General features: G+C 45.7%; 1 protein-coding gene across 1 annotated transcript in view; it reads right to left on the bottom strand.

Moving 5' to 3' along the window:
- The window catches only part of DNAH14 (dynein axonemal heavy chain 14), a 514,964-nt gene that overhangs the window by 28,191 nt on the left and 462,710 nt on the right, over positions 1 to 24,063 (bottom strand). Inside the window, exons 78-79 of the mRNA XM_043543588.1 lie at positions 22,087 to 22,314; positions 13,769 to 13,966 (exon numbers count right to left, since the gene is read on the bottom strand). Of these exons, the coding sequence (XP_043399523.1) occupies positions 13,769 to 13,966; positions 22,087 to 22,314 (426 nt within the window). The remainder of the gene's footprint in view (positions 1 to 13,768; positions 13,967 to 22,086; positions 22,315 to 24,063) is intronic.

The following is a 24,063-nucleotide window of genomic DNA, read 5'->3' on the forward strand; positions in this document are numbered from 1 at the left end:
AGCACTCTGAGGCAGAGAGGAAGGCAGGTGGGAAGTGTGAATGAACTCAGGCAACACGTGAAGAACAACAGTTACAAGTAACCAACCCTTCTTTCTTCTTTGAGGGCTTCTGTGCATTCCCCCTTACAGGAGATTAGCAAGCAATGCTCCCATCAGAGGATGGTAGGTGAGGAATTCTAGGCAAAAATGAACTGTAGTACCACCTTACCAAACCAAGCAATGGGACACAATGCCAAATCCAACAAATAGTGCTAAGTAAAAGTTTGAACCCAACTCCATGTTGCTGCTTTGCAAATCTCTACACAGGATCCTATCTTAGACAAGCTAAAGAGGCAGTAGTAAAAGTCCTGGAGTGCACTGTAGCTATGTCCACATGCTAAGTTAGCGTGCAGCAAGCTGACTTGCCAGGCACTAAGTCACTGTGTAGTCATGCTCAGAATGTGTCTTTAAGCCAAGAGATATTGGTCACATCCTTTGGTACTACAATGATTGGGAGCCTATATGTGGCGTTCTCACATCTGATGCTAAAAAGGCACTTCTCCTCCAATGGTATATTCCAGAATAACCAGTTACTTTTATTTTTGTTGGTCCCAGTTTTGGTCTCATTTTCAGTCTCTCATAATCTTGTTCAGACAGAATATTAACCTGATCTTCTGTGTCCAGGTTGAGTAGAATAATGGTTTCATTCACTGTCACTGGTGGGATCCAGTCCCCCTCATCAGTTTTGCTTGATTCCAGCACACCTATGTAAAACTCCTCAACCAGGTTGTCTTCAACTATATGCTCTTGACTTTTCTGCATTTGGAATCTGCAGCATTTATGATAGAGCTTCCCAAGGCAAAACACTGTTTAGGGCCATGCTGTGATCCACTTTCCACATAATCTGTATTTACTCTCCCCTCAGCAGTTGCTTTCATAGTGGGTGATTGCACTTTTTGAGCTGACCTTTTCTGGCTATATTCTTTTGTATTTAGTGTGTGAATAACCCCTTCTAGGGAATTCAACTCTTTGGCGTGTGCTTTCACAGTTTCCGCTGCTTTGCATATACAGAGAGATTTTTCCTCAAGTTAAATCTCGTTCACGGAGCAGTCTCTCTCTTAAAACATTGTCTTTACTGCTATCTTTGACCAGAATCTCTGTCAGCTCATCAAAGTCACAGGTCTCACTGAGCTTCCTTAATTCTGTGACACATTACTCTAAACTATCATTAAGTTTTTTTGTGTGCATGTAAAAAATTGTCTCTCTCAAAGGTCTCATTCACAGGCACAAACTTTCCAAAGTGCCAGTGGGTGCTGGACCCTCCGCTCTGCCCCAGGACCCACTCCCACTCCACCTCTTCTCCCAAGGCCCCACCCCTGCCCCGCCTCTTCCCGCCCAGTTGCATCCCCTCCCTCCAGTGTGACACATACTTGCTCCTCCCCCACTGCCTGCTTCCTGCATGCCAATTGTGGCAGGCAGGAGGAGTGGGGAGAGAGGGGGAGGCGCTGATCTTTGGGGCTGTCCAGCAAGCAGGAGATGCTACTGGAGGTGGGGAGGAGCTGATAGGGGAGCTGTTGGTAGATGCTCAGCACCCACCATTTTTTCCCCATGGGTGCTCCAACCCCAGAGCACCCATGGAGTCGGCGCCTATGGTTTAATTCCTTTTTGGCATGCAATATTCCTCAAATTTGGTCAGTATTTTACTTAAGTTCATGCTTTCACCTTCTTCAAACTTAAAGTTGTTACAAATATCCAATCCTTCCTCCCCAACAATATGCAGAAAGACAGATGATTTCACTTCATCACTTTCCTCCTCTGCCCCTATACAATTCAAATCTCTTTCAGAATTTTTTCCAGTTCTCTGCAACATGCCTGATAATTGCAGACTGGATGGAGTTTGCAACATATCCATTTTTGGTTTTCTTCCCTTCTTAAATGTATCAAATTACTATTAAAATATGTACAAAAGCCTTTGTTGTTCTTTGTTTGTTGTTCCACATGCTCCTCTTTCCTGTTATCAGTTTCAAACACAGAATTAACCTAAAAATTACTGCCGTCTCTTTCTCATTTGGCACTTCTGACATGATATAATGATCTTGGAGATCATTAAACAACAGGCCAGTGAATGAGAAAGGCATAAACGTTTAGTAGAAAACTTGGAAGTGTCCATGGTACACACATACCCTGTGTTCTCCACTCCTTCCGCCAGTGCATGTCTCAAAATTCCTATATTCATAATGCTGTCACTTATGAGGGAGCTTCTCTAAATTATAAATTTTAACAAACATCTCTCTGCAATGAGGAGATCTGGAAGCTTGTCTTTTATTTGTAGTGTCAGTGTCTATTCTAAGAACACCAAGGCAGTTTTTGGTGCCAATGCTGATACTAGTGTAGACTACAGTGCCGGAGCAGTCTGTTTTGATAGAGCCTGTGGCGCTGAGATGCTGGGCAGGATGCTCAACCCCAGTAGATATATGACTTGGGGAGATTGATGTCAGGCCCAGTATTGTGTGCAGCACCAAGGCTGAGGCAATGGGATATTTAATGGAAGACTTCGGCAGAAGAGGCAGACTTTGAAATTCCTGAAGGACTGCTAGGACAGTCTGGCTGAAAGCTTAAGAAAGCCAAGGGCACCTGCACCATCTGTCATTCCTTGTCCAACTAGTGAAGGCATGCCAAATTTTATGAACTGTGACACTGCATGAGCCTCTCCCTGGAACACTAGACACTGAACATGTGTGTCAGTCTCAGGGTTTGTCTACATAACCTGCTGGATCGACAGGCAGCGATAAATCTAGTCTAGACACGATAAATCGACTGCCGAGTGCTCTCCCGTCAACTCCGGTACTCCACCAGGGCGAGAGGTGCAGGCGGGGTCGACAGGAGAGCGTTAGCCATCAACCTACTGCAGTGAAGGCACCGCAGTAAGTAGATCTAAGTACGTCGACTTCAGCTACATTATTCCCGTAGCTGAAGTTGCATAACTTAGATCGATCCCCCCACAGTGTAGTCCAGGCCTCAGGAATGAGGGCTGAGCAGTTTGCATACCTTTTGAATCCCCTACCAGGTTTGGGACCTGACATTGTCTTGGGAACAATCCAAGGCAAATTATCCCAACAATTACCCTCTAAATAACCAATAAGAGAAGAAAACAGGCTAACTAGCCAGTCAGGCAGCAGCACAGAGAGCTGCAGCGGCACAGGAGCCAGCAAACAGAGCTGTAAACAGGGGAGTTGGAGTGGGAGTTTGTCTTGTGGTGCTTGTTTGGGTGGTGTTTTGTTTTTGCTGTGGGTGGTGGTGTTTTGGTGCGGTTTGTGTTTCCCAGATTAACAGGATTTAGGTGGGAAGGCCATGACAGAGGCAGCAGTGGGAGTGACCCATGTAGTGGAAGACACAATGAAGATGACTGGATGTGGAAGCTGCAGTATGTACATGATCCTGGAGGGGGTACCTGGAAAGAGTTTTGTCTGCATGAAGTGTCGTCTGATAGAGCTGATGGAAGAAAAGATCCGAGGACTGGAGATGCAGGTGGAAAGTCTGGCTGAGTTTAGAAGGGGGTTCGAGTGGATTATGGAGCAAAGACATGAGGCAGCTGAAGGGAAAAGCTCAGACTTGCAGATGGAAGCAGGACCGAAGATCTCTGAGGGGAGACTGCTGGGTGAGGAAAGTGGACAGTGGAAGCATGTGACTAAGAGAACCAGGCAGAGGAAAAGATGGGCTAGTGAAGGAGAAATAGAGCTCAAGAACAGGTTTGCAGAGTTGGAAAATGAAGAAGGGGCTCAGCAAGTGATCACTGAAGGTGGAAGGGCAAGGAAGAAGAGAAGAGCGGCTAGTCCTATAGGAAAAGGGGAAGAGTCAATGGAGACTATACCAAGTATGAGCCCCAGGAGGATACAGGATGGGTTAAAGAGGATTACAAGGGAGAACAGGAATGGAAAGATCTTGCAGCCAGAGGGAACAGGGGATAGACAGGAGAATTGCACCGTCACCAGGAAAAGGCAGGTCTACGTGATCGGGGACTCCTTACTGAGAAGAATAGACAGGCCTGTAACCAGAGCTGATCCAGAGAATAGAAGGGTGTGCTGTCTTCCAGGTGCTAAGATACAGGATGTGGACCTGAAGTTGAAAAGGATCTTAAAGGGAACGGGAAAGAATCCACTGATTGTCCTTCATGTGGGAACAAATGATACCGGTAGATTCTCACTGGAACGTATCAAGGGAGACTATGCCAGGCTGGGGAAGACGCTTAAGGAAATCAAGGCTCAGGTGATCTTCAGTGGGATTCTGCCTGTTCCTGGAGAAGGGCAACAAAGGTGCGACAAGATTATGACTATCAACAGATGGCTCATGCAGTGGTGCTATAAGGAGAGCTTTGGGATGTATGGCCAGTGGGAGGCATTCATGGACAGAGGACAGTTCTCTCGGGATGGACTTCATCTGAGTAGGGAAGGAAATAGACTTCTAGGATGGAGGCTGGCACAACTGATTAAGAGAGCTTTAAACTAGCAATTTGGGGGAGATGGTTGGGAGATGTCCAGGTAATCTCCATGCCGGATTTTAGTATTGAGAGGGAAGAAAACAAAGTAAGAAAGGATACAGCCGTGGGTAGGAGAAAGGACATAAGGAGGAAGGGCAGTGTGGATACCAGTCTAATAGGTCATACTGGCTGTAGAATGTCTGTGCCTAATTGGGTAAAGAATGTGAGCGAGGCCAAACAGCAAAAATTAAGATGTTTGTACACCAATGCGAGAAGCCTAGGTAACAAAGTGGAGGAACTAGAGCTACCGGTGCAGGAAGTGAAACCAGATATTATAGGGACAACAGAAACATGGTGGAATAGTAGTCATGACTGGACTACAGCTATTGAAGGGTATGTGCTGTTTAGGAAAGACGGAAATAAAGGTAAAGGTTGTGGAGTAGCATTGTACATCAATGATGAGGTAGAATGTAAAGAAATAAGAAGCGATGGAATGGATAAGACAGAGTCCGTCTGGGCAAAAATCACACTGGGGAAGAAAACTACTAGAGCCTCTCCTGTGATAGTGCTTAGGGTGTGCTATAGACTGCTGGGATCTAATTTGGATATGGATAGAGCCCTCTTTAATGTTTTTAATGAAGTAAATACTAATGGAAACTGCGTGATCATGGGAGACTTTAACTTCCCAGATATAGACTGGAGGACTACTGCTAGTAATAATAATAGGGCTCAGATTTTCCTAGATGCGATAGCTGATGGATTCCTTCATCAAGTAGTTGCTGAACCGACTAGAGGGGATGCCATTTTAGATTTGGTTTTGGTGAGTAGTGAGGACCTCATAGAAGAAATGGTTGTAGGGGACAACCTTGGTTCAAGCGATCATGAGCTAATTCAGTTCAAATTGAACGGAAGGATAAACAAAAATAAATCTGCGACTAGGATTTTTGACTTCAAAAGGGCTGACTTTCAAAAATTAAGGAAATTAGTTAGGGAAGTGGATTGGACTGAAGAATTTATGGATCTAAAGGCAGAGGAGGCCTGGGATTACTTCAAGTCAAAGCTGCAGAAGCTATCGGAAGCCTGCATCCCAAGAAAGGGAAAAAATTCATAGGCAGGAGTTGTAGACCAAGCTGGATGAGCAAGCATCTCAGAGAGGTGATTAAAAAAAAGCAGAAAGCATACAGGTAGTGGAAGATGGGAGGGATCAGCACGGAAAGCTACCTTACTGAGGTTAGAACATGTAGGGATAAAGTGAGAAAGGCTAAAAGTCAAGTAGAGTTGGACCTTGCAAAAGGAATTAAAACCAATAGTAAAAGGTTCTATAGCCATATAAATAAGAAGAAAACAAAGAAAGAAGAATGCTAAACCCTGAGGATGGAGTGGAGGTTAAGGATAAACTAGGCATGGCCCAATATCTAAACAAATACTTTGCCTCAGTCTTTAATAAGGCTAAAGAGGATCTTAGGGATGGGTAGCATGACAAATGGGAATGAGGATATGGAGGTAGATATTACCATATCTGAGGTAGAAGCGAAACTCGAACAGCTTAATGGGATTAAACTGGGGTGCCCAGATAATCTTCATCCAAGAATATTAAAGGAATTGGCACATGAAATTGCAAGCCCATTGGCAAGAATTTTTAATTAATCTGTAAACTCAGGGGTTGTACCGTATGACTGGAGAATTGCTCACATAGTTCCTATTTTTAAGAAAGGGAAAAAAAGTCATCCTGGTAACTACAGGCCTGTTAGTTTGACATCTGCAGTATGCAAGGTCTTGGAAAAAATTTTGAAGGAGAAAGTAGTTAAGGACATTGAGGTCAATGGGAAATGGGACAAAACACAACATGGTTTTACAAAAGGTAGATTGTGCCAAACCAACCTGATCCCCTTCTTTGAGAAAGTAACAGATTTTTTAGACAAAGGAAACGCAGTGGATCTAATTTACCTAGATTTCAGTAAGGCATTTGATACGGTGCCACATGGGGAATTATTAGTTAAATTGGAAAAGACGGGGATATAAAAATTGAAAGGTGGATAAGGAATTGGTTAAAAGGGAGACTACAATGGGTCATACTGAAAGGTGAACTGTCAGGCCGGAGGGAGGTTACCAGTGGAGTTCCTCAGGGATCGGTTTTGGGACCAATCTTATTTAATCTTTTTATTACTGACCTCGGCACAAAAAGTGGGAGTGTGCTAATAAAGTTTGCGGACGATACAAAGCTGGGAGGTATTGCCAATTTAGAGAAGGACTGGGATATCATACAGGAGGATCTGGATGACCATGTAAACTGGAGTAATAGTAATAGGATGATATTTAATAGTGAGAAGTGTAAGGTCATGCATTTTGGGATTACTAACAAGAATTTTAGTTATAAGCTGGGGACGCATCAATTAGAAGTAACAGAGGAGGAGAAGGACCTTGGAGTATTGGTTGACCACAGGATGACTATAAGCTGCCAATGTGATATGACCATGAAAAAAGCTAATGCGATTTTGGGATGCATCAGGCGAGGTATTTCCAGTAGAGATAAGGAGGTGTTATACAAGTTATGCAAGGCACTGGTGAGACCTCATCTGGAATACTGTGTGCAGTTCTAGTCTCCCATGTTTAAGAAGGATGAATTCAAACTGGAACAGGTACAGAGAAGGGCTACTAGAATGATCCGAGGAATGGAAAACTCCTTATGAAAGGAGACTCAAGGAGCTTGGCTTGTTTAGCCTAACCAAAAGAAGGTTGAGGGGAGATATGATTGCTCTCTATAAATATATCAGAGGGATAAATACCGGAGAGGGAGAGGAATTATTTAAGCTCAGTACCAATGTGGACACAAGAACAAATGGATATAAACTGGCCATCAGGAAGTTTAGACTTGAAATTAGACAAAGGTTTCTAACCATCAGAGGAGTGAAGTTCTGGAACAGCCTTCCAAGGGAAGCAGTGGGGGCAAAAGACCTATCTGGCTTCAAGATTAAACTCGATAAGTTTATGGAGGAGATGGTATGATGGGATAACATGATTTTGGCAATTAATTGATCTTTAACTATTCATGATAAATAGGCCCAATGGCCTGTGATGGGATGTTAGATGGGGTGGGATCTGAGTTACTACAGAGAATTCTTTCCTGGGTATCTGGCTGGTAAATCTTGCCCACATGCTCAGGGTTCAGCTGATCAACATATCTGGGGTCTGGAAGGAATTTTCCTCCAGGGCAGATTGGAAGAGGCCCTGGGGGTTTTTCGCCTTCCTCTGTAGCATGGGTCACTTGCTGGAGGATTCTCTGCACCCTGAAGTCTTTAAACCATGATTTGAGGACTGCAATAGCTCAGAGATAGGTGAGAGGTTTATTGCAGAAGTGGGTGGGTGAGATTCTGTGGCCTGCATTGTGCAGGAGGTCAAACTAGATGATCATAATGGTCCCTTCTGACCTTAATATCTATGAGTCTATGGGTATGTCTACACTACAAAATTAGATCAAATTTATAGAAGTCGGTTTTTTATAAATTGTTTTTATATAGTCAATTGTGTGTGTCCCCAAAAAAAATGCTCTAAGTGCATTAAGTGCATTAACTCGGCGGAGTGCTTCCACAGTACCGAGGCTAGCGTCGACTTCCGGAGTGTTGCACTGTGGGTAGCTATCCCACAGTTCCCGCAGTCTCCGCCACCCATTGGAATTCTGGGCTGAGATCCCAATGCCTAATGGGGCAAAAACATTGTCGCAGGTGGTTCTGGCATATGTCATCAGGCCCTCCCTCCCTCCCTCACTCTGTGAAAGCAACGGCAGACAATTGTTTTGCGCCTTTTTCTCCTGAGTTACCTGTGCAGACGCCATACCATGGCAAGCATGGAGCCCGCTCAGCTCACTGTCACTGTACGTCTCCTGGGTGCTGGCAGATGCGGTACTGCATTGCTACATAGCAGCAACCCATTGCCTTGTGGCAGCAGATGGTGCAATAGGCCTGATAGCCATCGTCGTCATGTCCGAGGTGCTCCTGGCCACCTTGGTAAGGTCGGTCAGGAGTGCCTGGGCAGACATGGGCGCAGGGACTAAATTAGGAGTGACTCGACCAGGTCATTCTCTTTAGTTCTGCCGGCAGTCCTATTGTACCGTCTTATGGCAAGCAGGCAGGAGACGAGGATGGCTAGTAGTCCTATTAAACCATCTTCTGCCGAGCAGGCAGGAGATGAGGATGGCTAGCAGTCCTACTGCACTGTCTGCTGCCAGCCAAAGATGTAAAAGATAGATGGAGTGGATCAAAACAAGAAATACACCAGATTTGTTTTGTATTCATTTGCTCCCCGCTCCCTCCCTCCGTGAAATCAATGGCCAACAATCGTTTCGGTGAGGTCTGTCGGGGCACCTTGAAAAGTTTAATAGAGATTCAGTCCTGCCTGAAATACCAGGGGGCAGGGATAGCTCAGTGGGTTGAGCTGCTAAACCCAGGGTTTTGAGCTCCATCCTTGAGGGGGCCATTCTGTGTGACAGTTGTTTTTGTTTCTCCTTGATGTAAAGCCACCCCCTTTCTTGATTTTAATTCCCTGTAAGCCAACCCTGTAAGCCATGTCGTCAGTCGCCCCCCCCTCAGTCAGAGCAACGGCAGACAATCGTTCCGCAACTTTTTTCTGTGCAGATCACATACCACGGCAAGCATGGAGCCTGCTCAGATCACTTTGGCAACTAGGAGCACATTAAACACCACACGCATTATCCAGCAGTATATGCAGCACCAGAACCTGGCAAAGCAAAACCGGGCGAGTAGGCGACATCAGCACGGTGATGAGGACATGGACAGAGACTTCTCTCAAAGCACGGGCCCTGGCAATGTGGGCATCATGGTGCTAATGGGGCAGGTTCATGCGGTGGAACGCTGATTCTGGGCTCGGGAAACAAGCACAGACTGGTGGGACCGCATTGTGTTGTGGGTCTGGGACGATTCCCAGTGGCTGCGAAACTTTCACATGCATAAGGGCACTTCCATGGAACTTTGTGACTTGCTTTCCCCTGCCCTGAGGCGCAAGAATACCAAGATGCGAGCAGCCCTCACAGTTGAGAAGCGAGTGGCAATAGCCCTGTGGAAGCTTGCAACACCAGACAGCTACCAGTCAGTCGGGAATCAATTTGGAGTGGGCAAATCTACTGTGGGGGCTGCTGTGATGCAAGTAGCCAACGCAATCAAAGATCTGCTGATATCAAGGGTAGTGACCCTGGGAAACGTGCAGGTCATAGTGGATGGCTTTGCTGCAATGGGATTCCCTAACTGTGGTGGGTCCATAGACGGTACCCATATCCCTATCTTACCACCAGAGCACCAAGCCGGCGAGTACATAAACCGCAAGGGGTACTTTTCAACAGTGCTGCAAACACTGGTGGATCACAAGGGACGTTTCACCAACATCAACATGGGATGTCTGGGAAAGGTACAGCTCGCATTTTCAGGAACTCTGGTCTGTTTCAAAAGCTGCAAGAAGGGACTTTATTCCCAGACCAGAAAATAACCGTTGGGGATGTTGAAGTGCCTATAGTTATCCTTGGGGACCCAGCCTACCCCTTAATGCCATGGCTCATGAAGCCATACACAGGAAGCCTGGACAGTAGTCAGGAGCTGTTCAACTACAGGCAGAGCAAGTGAAGAATGGTGTAGAATGTGCATTTAGATGTTTAAAAGCGTGCTGGCGCAGTTTACTGACTCGGTTAGACCTCAGCAAAACCAATATTCCCACTGTTGTTACTGCTTGCTGTGCGCTCCACAATATCTGTGAGAGTAAGGGGGAGACGTTTATGGCAGGGTGGGAGGTTGAGGCAAATCGCCTGGCTGCTGGTTACGCGCAGCCAGACACCAGGGCGGTTAGAAGAGCACAGGAGGGAGCGGTGTGCATCAGAGAAGCTTTGAAAACCAGTTTCATGACTGGCCAGGCTACGGTGTGAAAGTTCTGTTTGTTTCTCCTTGATGAAACCCCTCCCCCTCCTTGGTTCACTCTACTTCACTGCAAGCTAACCACCCTCCCCTCCTCCCTTCAATCACCACTTGCAGAGGCAATTAAGTCATTGTTGCTTCACATGCATGCATTCTTTATTAATTCATCACACAAATAGGGGGATAACTGCCAAGGTAGCCCGGGAGGGTTGGTGGAGGAGGGAAGCACTGGGAGGGGTGGTGGAGGAGGGAAGGAAAAGGCCACACAGCACTTTAAAAGTTTAAAACTTTAAAACTTATTGAATGCCAGCCTTCTGTTGCTTGGGCAATCCTCTGGGGTGGAGTGGCTGGGTGGCCGGAGGCCCCCCAACCGCGTTCTTGGGCGTCTGGGTGAGGAGGCTATGGAACTTGGGGAGGAGGGCGGTTGGTTACACAGGGGCTGTAGCGGAGGTCTGTGCTCTTGCTGCCTTTCCTGCAGCTCAACCATATGCTGGAGCATATCAGTTTCATCCTCCAGCAGCCTCAACATTGAATCCTGCCTCCTCTCATCATGCTGCCGCCACCTTTCAGCTTCAGCCCTCTCTTCAGCCCGCCACCTCTCCTCCCGGTCATTTTGTGCTTTCCTGCACGCTGACATTGTCTGCCTCCACGCATTCGTCTGTGCTCTGTCAGTGTGGGAGGACAGCATGATCTCAGAGAACATTTCATCACGAGTGTGTTTTTTTCGCCTTCTAATCTTCGCTAGCCTCTGAGAAGGAGAAGATCCTGTGATCCTTGAAACACATGCAGCTGCTGGAGAAAAAAAAGGGACAGTGGTATTTAAAAAGACACATTTTATAGAACAATCGGTACACTCTTTCAGGGTAAACTTTGCTCTTAACATTACCTACATAGCACATGTGCTTTCGTTCCAAGGTCACATTTTGCCTCCTCCAACCACGTGGCTAAACCTTCCCCCCTTCCTCCTCCCCGTGGCTAACAGCGGTGAACATTTCTGTTCAGCCACAGGCAAACAGCCCAGCAGGAACGGCCACCTCTGAATGTCCCCATAAGAAAAGCACCCTATTTCAACCAGGTGACCATGAATGATATCACTCTCCTGAGGATAACACAGAGAGATAAAGAACGGATGTTGTTTGAACGCCAGCAAACATAGACTGCAATGCTTTGCTCTGCAATGATTTCCGACTACGTGCTATTGGCCTGGAGTGGTGAAGTGTCCTACCATGGCGGATGGAATAAGGCTGCCCTCCCCAGAAACCTTTTGCAAAGGCTTTGGGAGTACATCCAGGAGAGCTTTATGGAGATGTCCCTGGAGGATTTCCGCTCCATCCCCAGACACGTTAACAGACTTTTCCAGTCGCTGTACTGGCCGTGAATGCCAGGGCAAATTAATCATTAAACATGCTTGCTTTTAAACCATGAATACTATTTTAAAAGGTACACTCACCAGAGGTCCCTTCTCCACCTGGCGGGTCCAGGAGGCAGCCTTGGGTGGGTTCGGGGAGTACTGGCTCCAGGTCCAGGGTGAGAAACAGTTTCTGGCTGTTGGGAAAACTGGTTTCTCCGCTTGCTTGCTGTGAGCTATCTACAACCTCCTCATCATCATCTTCCTCGTCCCCAAAACCTGCTTTCCATGTTGCCTCCATCTCCATTGAAGGAGTTAAACAACACGGTTGGGGTAGTGGTGGCTGAACCCCCTAAAATGGCATGCAGCTCATCATAGAAGCGGCATGTTTTGGGCTCTGACCCAGAGCGGCCGTTTGCCTCTCTGGTTTTCTGGTAGGCTTGCCTCAGCTCCTTAAGTTTCATGCAGCACTGCCTCGGGTCCCTGTTATGGCCTCTGTCCTTCATGCCCTGGGAGATTTTGACAAATGTTTTGGCATTTCGTAAACTGGAACGTAGTTCTGATAGCACAGATTCCTCTCCCCATACAGCGATCAGATCCCGTACCTCCCGTTCAGTCCATGCTGGAGCTCTTTTGCGATTCTGGGACTCCATCATGGTCACCTCTGCTGATGAGCTCTGCACTCACCTGCAGCTTGACGTGCTGGCCAAACAGGAAATGAAATTCAAAAGTTCGCTGGCCTTTTCCTGTCTACCTGGCCAGTGCATCTGAGTTGAGAGTGCTGTCCAGAGTGGTCACAATGGAGCACTCTGGGATAGCTCCGGGAGGCCAATACCGTCTAATTGCATCCACAGTACCCCAAATTCGACCCGGCAAGGCTGATTTCAGGGCTAATCCCCTTGTTGGGGGTGGAGTAAGGAAATCGATTTTAAGAGCCCTTTAAGTCAAAAAAAAGGGCTTCGTCGTGTGGACGGGTGCAGGGTTAAATTGATTTAACGCTGCTAACTTTGACCTCAACTCCTAGTGTAGACCAGGACTATGACACAACAGATAGTTCCATTTAGCTCTTGGCAACTAAGGAACTGAGATGGTCAGGGGGATGCACTCCCTTATGTCAATGGAGCCGATGATATCCTAGCACAAAAGCGCTCCTGCATTCCATAATGGACATAACTCTTTTCTATCATTCTGCAGATCGATGCTAGAGGTGCTAGATCTCCTAAATGGGAATTCACAGAAGCCCTTGAAGAATCAATTTTTTTCTTAAAAATGCTACATTGGTTTTGCTATAAACAGGCTTTAGTTTAATTTCTACTCACAATAAATTCCCATGCTCCTCAGGGGTAACTGTTTCCGAGTAAATGCCTGTATCCCTGCTTAGCTAGAGGGTCTTAAAAGGATCAGATGCCATTTCATATCCCAGTACATCTATCTGACTACTAAATGGAGACATTATAATGTATTTTAAAGTGTGATTGTAATCTCACTACCACACTGTGCCATTTTTCAATACCCCTTTGTAGTTAAACATCACATCACATGATTTTTTTTAAAAATGTGGGGGGTCATTTTGTTATTGGTACCACAGCAAAGCAGGACCCAGGAGCTAACAGTGTGCAAATAAACCCTTCTGTTGCTCATTTCCAGAAGTTTGCCACTAAGTCAGTCACATGCAAACGCATAAAATGACAGTGGTGCATTTTGACCATAGAGATGCACCTTGAGCTCTTACTTTATTTACAAAAATTCATACAAGTATGGTAATCAAAGTGTGCCACTGTAATTCAGATCAATGCAACTAAGTATACTGTATTTCACCAACCATTTCCAAAAAAACACATACAGGTGCATGTATACAATTTTAATCTGAATGATGAGAGCCTTCTGTGCCATAGTAAAGTTTAACAATGAATTGCTATTCAAAATTTAGATTTGGAAGCCCATATTCTGAAGTTCAGTAATTTATAAGGCTGAAAATATTTGATGCAGTATAAAGCTACAACTTATTACAACACTTGAGAATAGTGAGAGATAAAATATTTTTCCTACCCCATCACTAGAGTAAGCGAAACCCTCCTGCAATACAACAGGGTTATAGAAATTGTTCAGAATGCTGAGCAAGCAACGACGGTCCCAGTGGTCAGTCACACGACCTCCATAGGCTACCTCTCCAGTCAGATAACACATTGCTTGCCAAGGAATCTCTTCTTTGTTTGCCAGAAGCATCCCCAAGATCTGTATGGAAACCTTTGGAGGAAAAGATTGAAGTTAAGCATTAGTATTGTTACTTTAACTTGACTCTTGTGGTTATGTTATCATCATCAGAACCTCATGATATAGGTGAATCCTTCAAGAACACCCTCCTAGCTGCATACTAACTAAAAAAACAGATTAAAATAAAATATTGGTGCACCACTGTAGGTGTATTTGCACTTTCTGTGCCTCAGATTAGAGATTTTATGTAGCAGTGTCCATTTGACTGTGCTTTCTCCCCATCTTATGCCCTGCATCAGGGCTATATAGCGCTTTGCAGGCAAACCATCCTCAGTTCCTTCTCTATCACAAAGCTTATTGGTAAGAACTCCAAGCAAGCAGGAGGAGGGCAGGTAGTGGAGCACGCACAGGGACATACATCTTGAAGAACCACAGTTACTGCACAAGGTGAGTAAACTTATCTTCTTCGAGTAGTGTCCCTACAGGTGCTCCACTGCAGGTGACTCCGCAGCAGTGCCGCAATGGAGGGGTGGGGCTTAGGAATTGAGTCTAGAATTGCGGATGAGACAGTGGACCAAATATGGCATTGGACATTGATTCTGCATAATGTTCAGCAAATGTATGAGCAGATGTCCAAGTCACTGCTCTGCACATTTCTGTGACTGGAATGTTTTTGAGGAAGTCTGTGGAAGTGGAGAGAGATCTCATGGAGTGCATTCATCCCCTAGGAGGAGGCTGAATGTTGTGAGAATGATAGCAATAGGTAATGCAGTCCGATATCCATCTAGACAGTCTTTGTTTACCGATTGAGGATCTCTTAGCTCTGTCTGCAAGGGAGAGAAATAGTCTGGGAGCTTTCCTGAAGGACTTAGTCCTATCCAAATAGAAGGCTAGTGCTCTCCTGACATCATGTGTGTAATGTTGCCTCCCTTTTGTCCCAGTGTGGTTTATATGAAAGTCTGAAGGTATTTTTGGTAGGAACTTGGGGTACGGTCATAGTGTAACCTGTCTCTGAAAAAGATTATAAATGGGGGGGAGGGGAGGTTACGCCATTCGAGCCCCTATCTCTACCACTCTCTAAGCAGAAGTAATGGATACTAGGAATGTGGTTTTCATGAAGAGAGCTGATGGGCATGGGTTCAAAGGGAGGCTTTGTAAGGCACCTGAGGACAAGGTTGAGATCCCATACCGATGTAGGTCATTTGATTTGTGGGAAGAGGTTACTCATTCCCTTGAGAATTCTTCTTGTGAAAGGATCAGCAAAAGCAGAACAACCTTCTATCTTATGATGGAAGACAGTGATGGCTGCAAGATGCACCTTTATGGAGTTTGAGATAATCCAGACATCTTTAGTTCTAGGATGTAATCTCACACAAGTGGTAGTGGAGATGATGTAGAAGTACTGCGTCTCAAGTCATCACAGTTAGAATCTCTTCCACCTTTGAACATACATGTGAAAGTAGTTTGCTTCCTGCGATGTAACAGTATCACCTTTACATACTCCGAACAGATCATTTCCAAGCTTTGGAACCATCAAAGGGCCATGCCTTGAGCTGGAGATTGGGGTGGTGTACCTAGCTAGTGTCCTGAGAGAGGAAATGAGGAACAGGCTGGAGAGTGATTGGCTGGCACATCGCCAGTTGAGTAGGTATGGAAACCTTTATCACTATAATTCTGTTGATTTTCTGATTCCACAATCTAAGCAGGAGAATGATGTGACACTCAAGAACTTGAATTAAGTGACTTACATGTATGCTCCATGTATTGTGGGGAACTCATCCTGAATGTTGCAGATACTGTGATCATGGGGGTCAATATGCCACAGCTGAGGATCTTATGGGTGACACACATTCACCCAACTTGGAGGATACCAAGGAAAGTAATTAGGATTTAAATCTTTATATTCATAATAAGGCTAGTTTGTATTACCTTTACTGTTATTGTTTTTTTGTTGCTGACTTGCTCTATTCTTCAGTGAAGGCCTCCTGCTGAAGTCTAAAGAGGAATCAGATGATGGCAATCCTTTTATTGATGGGATAAGAAATGGTTACTCACCCTGTGCAGTAACTGTCGTTCTTCGAGATGTGTGTCCCTATGGGTACTCCACTCTAGGTGATTACTGAGCAGTACCCTCTAAGGTGGAGGGGGCTTCTGAGTTGAATCCAGTACAGCAGAGAGTACAATCGAGCTGAATATCGTGTCAGAGTGGAGTCATGGGTGATTGCATAGTGTTCAGAGAACGTACACACAGAAGCCCAAGTGGCAGCTTTACATATTTTGATGATTGGTACGTTATTAAGGAAGGCCGTGGAGGAAGCGATGAACCTTGTTGAATAGGTGTATATGAGCGAGGGAGGCTCAGTGTTATGAGATGGGTAGCAGGAGTTAACGCAGTGTGAAATCCATTTGGAAAGTCTTTGGCTAGAGAGTGCCAACCCCTTTGATCTGTCTGCTATCAAGATGAATAACTTTTCGGTCTTTCTGAAGGGCTTTGTTCTGTCTAGACAGAAGGCCAGAGCTCTTCTGACATCCAGGGTATGCAGTACTGCATCCTGGGGGTTCAGATGCAGTATGGAGTAGAAGACAGGCAAGTGAATTGTCTGACTGAGGTGGAATGCAGAAGAGATCTTAGGTAAGAATTTGGTGTGAGGTCGAAGCATGACCTTGTCCTTAAAAAACAATGAGAAAAGGGGATATGCCATCAGGGCCTTTAGCTCACCAAACCATCATGCTAACGTGATGGCTATCAGGAATGGTGTCTTTGTCAACAGATGGAGTAGTGAACAAGAAGCCAGAGGTTCAAAGGGAAGTCTTGGGAGGCATTTAAGGACCAGATTGAGGTCCCATATTGGAGATGGATGTTGGACCACTGGGTAGAGGTTTCCAAACCCTTTTAGGAACCATCCTGTGGTTAGGAGGCTAAAGATAGAACAGCCCTGAATGGGGGTGTGTGAAAGGCTGTGATGGCTACCAGGTGGACTCTTATTGAACTAATCAATAAACCGGAAGTTTTTAGGGCTAAGGTATAATCTAGTATATCTGGAAGTGATGCAATCATTGGTGAATGCTGTCTATGGCCACACCAACTGGCAAAATGTGTCCATTTCTGACAATACATGTAGCAAGTAGATTGTTTCCTAGAGTGTAATAGCACTCTTTTTACTTGTTGAACAGGTGATCTCTACCCCAGTGAGCCCTTGCTTAATCATGTTTGAGAGGAAACATCTTGAAATTGGGGTGAAGAATTCTCCCGCGGTCTTAGGAGAGGAGGTGGGGAGTGTTGTGAAGAATGATCAGACAGCAAACAGCCAGCTGTAGGAAGTAAGGAAACCACATTTGCCTGGGCTAGGTGGGGGTTATTAGGATGACTTGGCCCTATTCTTTTTTTGTTTTGAGCAATGTCTTGCCTATTAGAGGAGTTGGAGGGAACATATACAGTAGGGTTGATAACCACTGAAGCTGAAAAGCATCCCTTAAGGACTTGGAACCCAATCCGCTCCTCGAGCATACGTGGGTGCATTTCTTGTTTGCTTCTGTGGTGAACAGATCTATCTGGAGGGTGCCCCACTGGTGGAATATGGGATGTAATATGTTGGGATTTATTTCCCATTCATGGTCTTGGAAGAAGTGTCTGCTGAGTGAATCCACAGTAATATTCTGGATTCCTGCTAGACAGGCTGCTTGATAGTAATACGGTTTTGTATGCACCAATTCCAAACTCTGACTGCCTTGGTGCAAAGGGATGGGGAACTTGCTCCCCCCGGAGGTTAATGTAAAATGTGCATGATACATTTTCCATCATGATTTTTATGTGCTTGCCTTTGATTAGCAGTAGGAATCAGAGACCGGTGCATCTGACTGCCCTGAGTTCCAGGAGATTGATATGTAGCATCATCTCCTTGCTTTGGATCATGTGAGTTTCTAGATGTTCTCCTCAGCCTAACAGAGAGGCATCCATTGTTATAAGACCATTGGGGAAGGATTTGTGAATGGAACTCCTGTGCACACATTGTGATGGTTCTTCCACCAATTGAGAGATTGTTTCACAAAGGCAGGTATGGAAAGGAGCATATGTAGACTGTGTCTGGCAAGCAAGTAAACAGTTCTGAGTCATCCTTGGAAGCAGTGCATTCAAAGTCTGGTGTACTGAAGTTGGTGGCTGACATGTGATTCAGTAATTGAATGTAGTTCCTGACCATGGTTTGTGGACGAGTTGAATCATGTTTGCTACGTTGGTGAGGGCTACGAACCTGTGTTGAGAAAGGTAGGCTCTTGCCATCACTGAATTGTGCCTCTATGAATTTTGGGTTCTGTTCCAGGGTCAGTGTTGATTTTTGTATATTCAGTTGTAGACCCAATTAGAGGAAGAGGCCTTTCTTGTGGAGTTGGGCTGCTACCACTGATATGATCTTTGAAAAGACCATTGGGGCAGATAATAGGCTGAAGGGGAGCACTCATTTTTTAAAGTAATCCTGGCCAATAACAAAGAGGAGGAACCATTTGTGGGATGGATGGCTAGATGCATAGTGATGTGGAAATATGCACTGTTGCTAGCAGTCTTTGTGCCTTCAATCTGTAATTTCTAAGTTTAACAGGGGCACACTCACGTCTCGCGAGCACCCCATGGCCAAGTGCACACTCACTTTCTCTCTTTGGTGGGTCTTCAGTGACTCAGTCCTGTGGCCAAATCATACACAGTCTGTCTACAGGGGCCTTTTCAGTGCCCTCTGTAATGCCTCTCTCAGTTTGTCCCTGCTCTGGAATAGAGAGGTGCCTCAGGGCTCCTTCCCTGAAGGCAAGGTGTTTGCCCTCTCAGGGCCTTTCTGGCCCCAGCTCTTCAGCTGGGCCACTACAGTTCAGTTTCCCCTCTGAGGTGCCTCTAAGTCCAGGCCACTTCCCTCAGTGACTAATGGGGGGTTGGGAGGACCAAGGTGCCCACCCACTAGTCCGGGTCCCAGCCCAGGGACCCTGTAAATAGCAGCTGTCGCTGTGTCCCTTTATCTAAGTTGCGCTGCTGCTCTAATTCCCTGGGCCACTTCCCTGTGGCATCTTCACCCTTACTTCAGGGCCTTGTCTTGATGGAATCCCTGCAAGCAGCTTAAGGCTCCTTCTTGCTCTTCCCGGTTCTGGCAGAACTACCTCATGTGTGCAGCTCCCTCAGCCAGCCACACACCATCCATGCCCCTCCAGCTCTACCAAGGAACTGAATTTGTACTGGCCCTGCAGCTCTTCTTATACTAGCGTGCTGGGCCCTGATTAGCTGCTTCCCACACAGCTGGTCTAGGCAGGTTGGAGGACCTCTCTACTGCCCTTTTCTGGGGTGGGGTGTGACAGGGTCACAAGGCCTGCAGCAGGGGGCCTCAGAGCCTAGTCCACCCCATCACACTAAGCCAACAGTGTCTTGAAGGTTGAGGGCTGATAACCAATCCCCTTGCTCTAATGAAGGAATTATCACTGCAAACATCACTATTTTGAATTTCCGCACCTTCACATAGGTGTTGAGTAGTCTAATATCTAGGATGAGTATCCAACCTCCACTCTTTTTGATACCAGGAAGTACCTTGAATAAACCCCCTTCCCTCTGTGCTGCATGGGGACTGATTCTAGAGCTCCCAAACATAAGATAGTGTCTATTTCTTGGTGAAGCACGCTCTCATTAAAGACGTCCCTGAAGAGGGATGGAGAAGGGGGAAGTGAAGTTAAGTGTATTGAATAATCTGTGGAAAAGATCTCCAAGACCCACTTGTCTGTAGTGATAAACTCCCAGGCTCGCTTAAAGTCGTGAAGGTGTTTGCCAAAGGAAGGAAGGCTCGTGAACTGGTGCAGCAGGAGAGGATGAGGATGGTAGTTCACACTCTCAACAGACATGCCAAAATTGCTGTTTGGAAGTGGATGGGTGTGAGGCAGAAGGCTGAGAAGTGGATAGTTTCCTTCTCTGAAACCTCTGCCTTCTTAGGTGTGGTTCATATCACAGGTGCTGACTCTGTAGGTGCTCTGGGGCAGGAGCACCCACGGGGAAAAAATGGTGAGTGCAGAGCATCCACCAGCAGCTCCCCTATCAGCTCTCCCCCCCACCAAGGGCCCCATAGTCGTATCAGCGCCTCCCCCTCCCTCCTTTCCCACACCTCCCGCCCACCACAATCAGCTGTTTTGCGACGTGCAGGCAGGAGGCTGGGAGGGAGAGGGAGGAGGCAGGACAGGGGTGGAGGGGGGGGTGAGTGGGGGGAAGAGGCAGGGCAGGGGTGGAGCAGGAAGAGGAGGAACTTGCATGGGGCCTTTGGGGAAGGGTGGAGTGGGGGTAGGGCCTGGGGTTGAGCACCCCCCAACATTTTGAAAACTCGGCGCCTGTGGTTCATTTGCCCTCTGAGGGGGGAGGAATTGGATTGGGCGGGATCTTTGTGCTGTCTGAGACTTGCCGAGTTTTCTCTTGTATGAAGGGGTATAAATGCCAAGAGAATGCAAAGTCACTCTGGAATCCTTCAATATTCACAGAGGCTCATCCATCAAATCTGTGAACCATTTAGAACCATTGAAAGGAAGGTTCTTGACCATGGTTTGAACCTCCTTAGGGAAACCAGAGAGCTGGAGCCAGGAGGCTCTTCTCATTACCATTGCTGTGGCAACTGAAAGAGTGGTGGCATCAGCAGCATCAAGGGAGGCTTGCAACATTGTTCTGGCCAATAGTTAAGCCTCTGCCACAATCACTTAAAACTGCTCCCTGTGTTCTGCTAATAGGTGGTTGACAAAGGAGGTGAGTTTGGTAAAGCAGATGTGGTAATATTTTGCCATCAAGGCCTGATAATTGGCAATTCTGAACTGAAGAGAGGCTGAGGAGTAAGACTTTCTTCCTAATAGATCCAGGCACTTGTGATCTTTATCATGTGGTGCTGATTTAGCATGGTGCTGCCCACCACATTCCTTCACCACATCTACTATCAGGGAGTTAAGTGAGAGGTGGGAAAATAAAAACTCTGAGTCCTTTGCTGAGACGTAATACTTCCTGTCTGCTCTTTTACATGTAGGGGGAATGGAAGCTAGTGTTTGCCAAACAATCTTTGCTGGATCTAAAAGAGCCTCATTAACAGGTAAGTCTATAAGGGCCTCTGAAGGTGGAGGATATCAAGCTGCTTATGATGAGGCCCCATAACTTCCATTTAGTTTGGACTAATTCAGTCTCCCTTTTGTAATGTTTCCTATCAACATTTGTTATTATCTGTTATTGTGAAATCTTTTGAACTTTCACATACTTTTTACAGTTGAGCCCACAATTAGGGTAAATTGGTAGGTTCAATTATCACCATAAAGCTCAGCGCTGTTGTATCTAAACTAAAAACCTACTGCCTGAGAATAAAAAACAAAATTAAAATGTACCTTTTAAAAAAGTAGAGTAACAGTAACACTAGTGAATACTAAGTTCCAATTACTAAAAAGTAACTACTATCCTATCTAAGCAACAAGTAACTATAAAATGGATATTAATGTTGTTCCATCTGCTCTGCCTAGGGTGGTTGCAAAGAACTGAGTGGAAGTTAGGGTCTCAGGCTCTTTATACCCTTGGGAAGGGGAGCATGAGGGCACGCAGAGTGTGAATGCGAGCCCTACTGCACACTGCTAGTGAAAATATTGCAAACTATTGCGCTGGGGTGCCCAACACACCATGAGTGGGATCCACATGTGCAGTGATCAAAGAAGAACAATTACCTGTTGGTTTCAGGAATTATGGAGTCTTTGTTTCTCCACAGAGTTTTCATGATCCATACCACTAGTGGTATTGGAAGGAATATGGGGTACCCTTCCTGTATTGTAGGGAAAAATGATACATGGTGGTCTTCCATAATCTTCTCTTTTTCAGATACATCTATAAATACTTAATGATCACTGGGTTCTTCCCAGGTCTGACCCTGGAATGTTTACTTTTTATTTTAAACTTATTGGGATTTTGTCTCCCAGAAACTGAATAGTTCCTGGGAGGCAAACTTAGAATCAAAGTACAGCATAAGCTAATCATGGGCCTGAGACACTGAATTTGTGTACTTGGGAAACCAGTGCAGACCCATCTCTAGCATAAGCATTCATGATCCTAGGAATTAGAGTTCCAGATAACTTTTTGTTTGTTTCTTTCAGGGTTTTTTTTTTTTTTGAAAAATACTTACTTCTAAATCAGAAGAGTTAAATTCATATGGGACATTCCAGCCCAAAGCTCCATATTTTTTTCTTTCATGGACTACAGCATTGAAGAAACACAAGCTGAACACCAGCTTCTTCCATGATAAGCCACATTCAGGCTTGTTGAAGATAATTTCCGTTACCTCTCCGCTGCCACTGTATCCAAATGTCTGAAGTAATTTTCCCTTCAGACCCTGAGGTGGTTCTATTGCCATCTTTAAAAAAAGAAAAGAGGGAAACAAGGCAAGTGTATTACTATTATTATATTTTCTAACTAATATGCTGCAGGCAGATTGATGAGAGCAAAACAAATCTAACAAAACCCTTTTACTCTTTTTTAGTGGATTAGTTATTGAATTGGATATGATCAATTGGAAAGAAAGAGAGATTACTTACAAGTAACTGTTGTTCTTGGAAAGTGTTGTCCCTCACACTTGTAAGATATAATACTCCTTGTGTTGAGCTGTGGAATTTTACTAGTGATCAACATCCATTGGTGCCAGTCACCTGACCCCCATAAGGATCCACGAGTCTTGAACCACGTTCCTCGGGTCCCCGAGCAACCTTTGCATTTTGGCTACCATCTGGCGGCTTGCTAGTAACTGGTGGGCTCAGTGGCTAATGGAACCCTAGCCCCAACAAAGGCATTGGCAATCGAAGTCCTGATTGGATGAGTGCCCGGCCCCACCTATCGGTCTGGCTGTGCTATTTAAACCAGAAGGAGACAAGAAAGTTATCTGTGCAACTGGGTAGTTGCTACATTGAACCCTGCCTTTTTGCCTGACTCCTGAGCCATGCTTTCCTGACTTGTCCCTGGTTCCTGCTTCCCTGCCTGCTCCTGATTCTGGTGTTTCTGAACTTGCTTTCCTGCCTTGTTCCTGATCCATGCCCCAGTCTTTGATTCTGACTTCCACCTCTGATTCTGACCCTTGACTTGGTTTACTGACTTCTAACTCTGACTCGTAGGTCTGACTGGCCAAACCTGTCATGCTACCCGTTTACCCCCTGCTCCCTCCGTGGAGGATTCCAAGGGTATAAAAGAGGGTGCGGCCCCAACCACCCTTCAATTCCTTTGCTACTTTTGGAATTCTTTACCTGAGACTCCAAAGAAGAGGGGAAGCTGAGTAGGGAGTATGAATATACAGCAGCAATACTCTCAAAGAACAACAGTTATTGGTAAGTAACCTCTCTTTCCTCTTCAGCTGGCCTCCATATATTCCCACTTGTGAGAGATTAGAAAGATGTATAACCCCTGAGGAAGTCTACGTGAACAAGGACTGCAAACTACCAACATGAGCATCAGCTGTAGATTGCAATACAAGAGAATGTTGGAAGTCATCATAATTTCATTCTCCCACATCAGACCTCAGCAAAGGACATTTCTATTTTAATATATTTACATACAGGGCTTCATGCAACAGCTGTGCAAATTCTACAAAAAAGATAGAAGGCCTGCAATGGATGTATCAACAGTACTGAGACCTCAGGTCGATTTGGGGGAATCCAGGGACCTAGGCACTTCATCAACTGTGCCAGAACCTCAATGTTAATAGGTCAACCCACAGGGATCCAGGTGCTTTGATGCTACATCAACAGTATTGGGATGTCAGCATTGAATTAGGTCGACCCTGAGAAATCCAAGGGACCTTAGAACATATCAAGGATGCTGGAATTAGACTGACCCAGAGGAATACAGGGACTTTGACACCGTGACAAGGATGCTGACTTTGGTGATGAATAGGTCAGTCTGGAGGGATCAGGAGACTTTGGCAGCATGTCAGCTGTGTTGGTACCTCAGTACTGAATTAGATTGACCAGGAGGGATCCAAGGACCTTGGTGCTGGTTGGCACCAGGACCTTGGCATGGGGCTCACCCAGATAAGACCATGGAGATGGGTGTGGCTTAAGACAGGAACACAGCCACTTTAAGTTAATGGATGGCAAAATTGATGCTGGATTTACAC

The sequence above is a fragment of the Chelonia mydas genome, chromosome 3 (assembly GCF_015237465.2).
Source record: "Chelonia mydas isolate rCheMyd1 chromosome 3, rCheMyd1.pri.v2, whole genome shotgun sequence".
NCBI lineage: Eukaryota > Metazoa > Chordata > Testudines > Cheloniidae > Chelonia > Chelonia mydas.